General features: G+C 45.1%; 1 protein-coding gene across 1 annotated transcript in view; it reads left to right on the top strand.

Moving 5' to 3' along the window:
• LONP2 (lon peptidase 2, peroxisomal) overlaps window positions 1-6,432 on the top strand; it is a gene marked incomplete at its 5' end in the record, with an annotated part of 57,206 nt that overhangs the window by 25,553 nt on the left and 25,221 nt on the right. The window contains 4 exons of the mRNA XM_023524647.1: window positions 1,407-1,557; window positions 3,385-3,688; window positions 4,499-4,524; window positions 5,044-5,189. Of these exons, the coding sequence (XP_023380415.1) occupies window positions 1,407-1,557; window positions 3,385-3,688; window positions 4,499-4,524; window positions 5,044-5,189 (627 nt within the window). The remainder of the gene's footprint in view (window positions 1-1,406; window positions 1,558-3,384; window positions 3,689-4,498; window positions 4,525-5,043; window positions 5,190-6,432) is intronic.

Raw genomic sequence — 6,432 nt, 5'->3', positions numbered from 1 at the left:
CAGATTTTCAGAATTCCTTACTCTGCCGTTCTAGAAGTGCTTCCTCCTACGTGCAGTTCTGTGCTTAAATGATTCGACTGCTCACTTCTGATCCTTTTATTTTGACTGACTTGTCGTTCAGATGGAATACATTTTCAGGTTGCCTTTTTCAAAGATTTGTTCGTACTTGTATTTTGAGGCCTTTTATATTTGCTGAGGTCTCTGTCGTCTGCACCAGTAATTTTGTTCACATATCCCCCAATTTTTTGAAAATATATCCCAAATATATGAATATCTGTGTAATCAGGGTCTTTCTGTCCGCTAAAGCTGCCGTAACAAAATGCCACCGACTGGGTGGCTTCAAAAAACTTATTTTCTTACAGTTCTCCTGAGGCCTCTTTCCTAACCCAAGTACCATTGTAGGAATATTGTGTGTGTGTGTGTGTGTGTGTGTGTGTGTCACAGAATGAGGTTTTTTTTTTAGAATAAGTTTTAAAAGATAAGATAATTCTATTTTTAGTGAAAATAATGTATTCTAATTAGATAAGTAAAATTGTGATTGCTGAGTTAGTCATTTTACTCCCTTTTTGAATATGTATGTCAGCCCTGTTTGTCTTCACTAGCCTCGGAAAAGCGGCAGTGTGTGAAGGGTTTAGAACGTGTAGAAGGTGCTTGGGACCCTCCTTAGGGTCCCGCTTGGGACTCTCAGTGAGTCCTTGTGACTCAGAGCCCTTGAATAGTAACCCAGAGAAGACAGAGTCCTGAACACGAGTCATTCAGCATCTTGAGAATCTACTTGCTAAATTACCTAATCTATCCACTTAAAATACTTTTAAGAGACACTGATATTCCGCTCAGCATAAACAGAAAGGTTTGCTTCGAGGCATTTTTAACCGTGAGTTCTCCCTCGTACTGTGAGAATATAGTAGCGTAGTCATGTTTTAGTGGTTTCCTCTTGTCTGGAAGCTCCTTTTCAGTTCAGACGCTCCAGACTCTCTGATGACGTTCGAGGAGGAGCATGCTGCTCGTCCCCCTCCCCTAAGGATTTCACAGTGCTCTGCGCACTTGCTTTGCGCCCCACAGCAGTTAAGAGAGGGCGCGCCAGGGGAAGGGGCTGGCTCCGCGGGCCTGCTAAGGACGGACGCACAGTGGCGTCAGTAAGCAGATCGCGCAGGAACTTGAAAGGGTCCTTTTTGCTTCTTTGCGCTTTTACGTCTTCAAAAATTTTGACATCGAACGTGTTTCGTGTTTTAAAACATAGTGTCTAGAATGGGGGGATGCGAAGAACGTGTTCTCGTCCTCCCGTCGCCCAGACCGACTGCATCGAGCAAGAACAGCAGCCTTGTGACTGTCCCGTGTGTGTTGGAGTTCATACAGCTTTCTGCTGGAACTGTCGAGCTTGTTTAATGTTTAGCGTTGTCCCATAGGTGCTGGATCCGGAACAAAACCATAACTTCACAGATCATTATCTAAACGTGGCCTTTGACCTTTCCCAAGTGCTCTTCATAGCCACCGCCAACACCACCGCTACTATCCCCCCCGCCTTGCTGGACAGAATGGAGATCATTCAGGTGCCAGGTACCCGAGTCATAACTAAAGCCGTTATTGATATTTTCGCCTTTGTGAGCGCAACCCTTTGAAATTGGTCAAGCTGTGAATTTTGAGTAAAAAGTTGTTTCGCCAGTGTATGACCTTCAAAAATCCTGAGTCTGATGCATAAACCAGCTTTTACATAGATTCGGAGTCTAGAACAGCAGAACTTGTTTATCTGTTTGCTTACATGAACCATGACAGCGTAGCAAGAGTAAATTTTGCATAGCAATTTCAGATTGAATTTAGCATTAAGGAATGATTTTTTTTTTTTAAATGAAAAATAAGGTATTCTTCAAAGCAATTTCTAAAATTATAAAAATAATTTTTTTTCAAAGTAAATCTCTCAAAACCCAAAACAGATCTCCACACGGTCATTTGAGCTTCCTGTTTATCAGATTTTGACGTTTTTACCGTCTCTAGGAAAGTGTAGAATTTGCTCTCATTCATTAAGAGATGGGTCATAAAGAAGCCAAACTTTCTCTGTATTACCTCTGGCCTTGCTTTATACAGTAGTGCAGGATGCTTTTAAATTCCTCTTCTTTTTAGTTAGGTCTGTCAAATACCTATATATATATATTTTTTATCGTGTGCGAAGTGTGCAAAAAAATCCTTTAGTCACTAACACGAAGTAAATCCCAGTGTTTTCGCCTTATTTTAATTGCTCAGAATTATTTTTCCTTAGAAGACATCAGTTATCAGTGGCTATTTGTTAAAATGCGAATAGAATTGAATCTAAATAGATTGAGATTCTAAATATAATCTAAGTCTGTATTTCATATTATTCCGAAATATATTTTTACTATGAAGTGAACGATAATTGGATTTCTTAGTTATCTGCGAGCCCAGCGGTTCCTATACTTAGTTTTAAAATACAGTGGAGTAAAAAATTGCTTTGTACATATTTATACCACAAACAAATAAGTCATGAGACCCAATTGGTGGAAACTCCAAATTAAGGCAGAAAATGCATAAGCAACACTAATGCGAAGGGCAGTACTCAGGACAGCTGCCGCCGAGGCGGGTGCATGATGGCACCTTCCTCCTGCGGATTTGGTTATTTACCTTTTCTGTGTTTTTTATTTCCTTTTTCTACCCAAGCGATGCCTTATCAATTCATCTTTTAAATGTTGCTTGTTAAATGGAAAAGGATAGTTAGTTTAGGGGGAATTTTGTCTTACAGGTTTAAAGACAGTAAATCTATACTCCTCGAGGCTTTTAAATAAATAAGAACATAAAGACTTTTAAATGTACAAATTACATATGTATATAATTCCAAGACGTAGAGGGAAAAACCTTTTATAGGGACATCTTAGTTTTTGGTTTGGTTCGGTGCTAAAATTCATGTCAGAGTTCTGGAAATAGCTCTCACGCAGCTGTTCCCTTGGAGCCCGCTGCTTATTTGGTTGAAGTCTTGCTGTTGTTGTATTTGTAAGTTTTTTCAATTATGTATCACATTATTTGAAAGAGAGAGATGTGTTATTTTTCTAGTAAATAATAAAAACTTAGATTTGAGGTAACGAGATAGTTATCTCTACGGTTAGACTGAGGTTTTGTTTCTCAGCTCTGAGAGCTGTATCCTTTATTCAAAAGACTTTAAAATACCGTGCTTAGGAAATGCTTGTTTCATTTGTGAAAAGGTTGGAAATTTTAACCGTTGTTGATTGGACATTCAGTTTCTTTATTCTGATTGACGTAAGGTTTAAATTCAGTCTAAATCCTAGACCCATTGAATCTGCATTCGATTCATCAAAAAAGCCTTGGCACCGTGGAAGCCAGGTGAATAATTGCGACACCAGGTCGATTGTTTTCCAGGGTACACGCAGGAGGAGAAGATAGAGATCGCCCACCGGCACTTGATCCCAAAGCAGCTGGAGCAGCACGGGCTGACCCCTCAGCAGATCCAGATCCCTCAGGCAACGACTCTGGACATCATCACCAGGTTAGTCAGCGTCCGGAGGCTCCTGTCCCGTGAGGCTGAAAAGAAGAGTCTTTCCTGGCGACTCCTGGCATCCGTCTTTCTCTGTCCAGCAGAGTCCCAGCAGGCGTTTCCGTGGCTCTTGATTTGCACAGGGCCGTCAGGCAGAGCTTCAGAGACAGCATCTAGAGTTTCTTCATAGCCGAGGACTTTAGTTGAGCCAGAATTTCAACTTTTCCACAATAGCTGTATAACGGATTAATTGGATAATGTTAAGAATGAAAAACAGGGAAAATATTGAGGCACTTCATGGCCCAGGATCTTAAAAGTTGAGTTCTCTTAAGAAGCGAGATGCTGCTTTCAGACGTCTGTTTTAAGTTACTCAGATTTCCTTTTCTTCTGTTCAAGAGTTTGAAAACCCTTAGAGCTTTCACTTCCAGAGTTATCATAGGAACAGTAGAGAAGGTTCTTCCCCAGGTTAGCTACTGGGCGCTTACGCCTGTGGCAGGCAGTACACAAACTGCCTGAGGTTGCTGCTCAGTCTAATTTACAGATGAGAGTTCAGCGGGACGTGCGCCCTCCTGCAGGTGTGTGTAGCACAGCCTCTCGAGTCGTCCCGGTACAGGCACAGTGCTGTGGCCGTCGCAGCATCTGGCCCACCATGTTACCGCATCACCGCCAAGCCCTCCTCAGGAGGCCTGGCCCGGCACTGCTGTTTTCAAGAGCGAAGCGTCTTCTCGCCTTGAACTTTGGCATAGTTTGGCCGGTCTGACTGCCTTTTGATCTAAGCCAGCCTTCTTTGGAAGTCAGTTTAAATTTATGCACCAAACAGAAAGACTAAGTCTGAGCCTGGAGTTCCTTTTCCTAACTGGTGACTTACTGTGTGGGCGATGGCAGGAGAAATAAATTAGGGGATTTATATGCCAAAGTCTTCCAGCGAGATCATCATTGCAGATAACACCCCTGACGCCTTTGGGTAGTTCTCAAGAAGTCACTTAACCTTTCTGATAGCTTCCCACTCTGTAAAATCCGAGCGAGTGAGTAAAATATCCTTAGCTTATCTGGTCTAAATAATAGTCGCTCCGAAGAGTGATCGTTACTCGTATTTCCCAGCTGTTGCCCGGAGAACTATTTTTTTAAGATATATACCTGCAAGCTCAAACCATCGCTATTAAAAGCTATGACATTAGGACATTTTTCTGAGCGGCTTTAATATTTTTAAACACAGCACGGTTATTTGCTAGTCCAGGCAAGTTTTAGGCATTTAGTGAGTTACCAGACTTAGGACATGGTTTTTCATCTTTTGATGGATTTTCCATCCTTTCCCGTGTCATAGTCATAGACCCGTAACGTTCAGGAGGTGGGCAGGGGACCTGGAAGTCACCTCGTCACACTTGCCTCCAGGGTAGCCAGCCTGCCTGAACTTCCGGTGCCCGAGCGCACTGCTCCCTGGCGGGCGAACAGCTGTTACAGAGCTGTCTCCGCAGGCCCCTCCCCGCACCCTCTAGTCCTGCCTTAGGGGAGCCCCTGGAACGCAAGGCTCGCCCCTCCCTCAGACCGAAACGCCGTCCGGGGCCACATCCGTGACCGTTGTCGCCTGCGGACTGAACGTTCTCGCCTGCGGACTGAACGTTCCTGCTCTCCACCCCGCTTCGAGACCTCGCCCTTCCTGATCAGGCTTCTGTCGAATGACTCCTGCGATGTCAGTGTCCCTTTTAAAATTAAACACCCAGAGCGGGACTCAGCCTCGCGGATGTCACCTAAACAGCTCGGGCTGTGGGAGGGACCCTGATCTCCTCCCTCCCGAGTCGTCACTGCGCACTCTGCTGCCTGTCGCACGTGCGGTCACCTGAGACTTCTGGCTCTTTCATATGCGTTTCTGCTCAGCGTGGTCTGTACCGTTCTGCGCCGATGGGGTTGAGTATTTTAAAGCCCAGATGAAATTTTTAAAGAAGTTTGCAGTTGTGAGTATTTTATTGTTCGTCTCAGCTACCACTGCAGCAAGCTGACTTTTTTTAATCGAGATTATCATTGAGAACATTAGTTTTATGTCCACTGAAAAGTGGCACCTGTACCATCTTCACGTTCAAGTTATCGATGAGAAACATTAACCAGTCCTTATTTGACGCTGGTGATGCTTCACTTTTCAGTTTAAAAATACTAAGTGGGGCTGGTATGCGCACCGTCCTTCAGCCAACTGTTACGTTACACCGTCTGCACTTGTTCCCAGCCCATTGTTGTTCTAAACGCCAGAAAAAAGGGTGTTTCGTGGTGATTGTGCTCATTATTTGTGACACGCTCCAGTTCGTCCGAACGTCCGGCTTCCGTCCCCGCGTGCCCGTGCCGACCCTGCACAGGCTTCGCCAGCTCCTTCTCTCTGACCTTCTGTCCAGACCCTGCGCTGGGAGCTGATCGGATGGTCGTCGGGGGCCGCATCGGGCTTTACGTTTGCTGACGTGCCGTTTCCTCCCTTCCTGCGAGCGCGCAGTCGTGTCACGTGGCCTCGCCCTGCAGCCGCCTCGGCCTCGGTGGGAGTGTGTCTCTCTGGGAGTGCTCAGCCTTTCGTTTGTCTTTCCTCAGAACTTTAAAAACCTGCACCCGCAGCAGCGTGTCTGTCAGTAGACAGATGGGTAAAGAAGATGGGGCGCATCCATACGACGGAACGTTACTCGGCCTTAAAAAGAGGGCGAGATCCTGCCATTCGCGACAACGCGGATGGACCTAGCGGGCATTATGCCGAGTGAAATGAGTCAGACAGAGAAAGACACATACCATATGACCTCACTTCCGTGTGGACTCTGAGGAACAAAATCCACACAGACAAAACGGAAACAGTCTCATAGCTCCAGAGAACATCTTGCTGGTTGCCCGATGGGAGGGGAGTCGGGGGACTGGGTGAGAGGGGAAGGGATGGAGTACGAACTGGCAGTTAGGACATCGTCCCG

This window comes from Pteropus vampyrus, unplaced genomic scaffold (assembly GCF_000151845.1).
Source record: "Pteropus vampyrus isolate Shadow unplaced genomic scaffold, Pvam_2.0 Scaffold485, whole genome shotgun sequence".
NCBI classification, from domain to species: Eukaryota; Metazoa; Chordata; class Mammalia; order Chiroptera; family Pteropodidae; genus Pteropus; species Pteropus vampyrus.
Note: the sequence above shows the minus strand (reverse complement) of the source record. Positions and strands in the feature narration are given on the sequence as shown.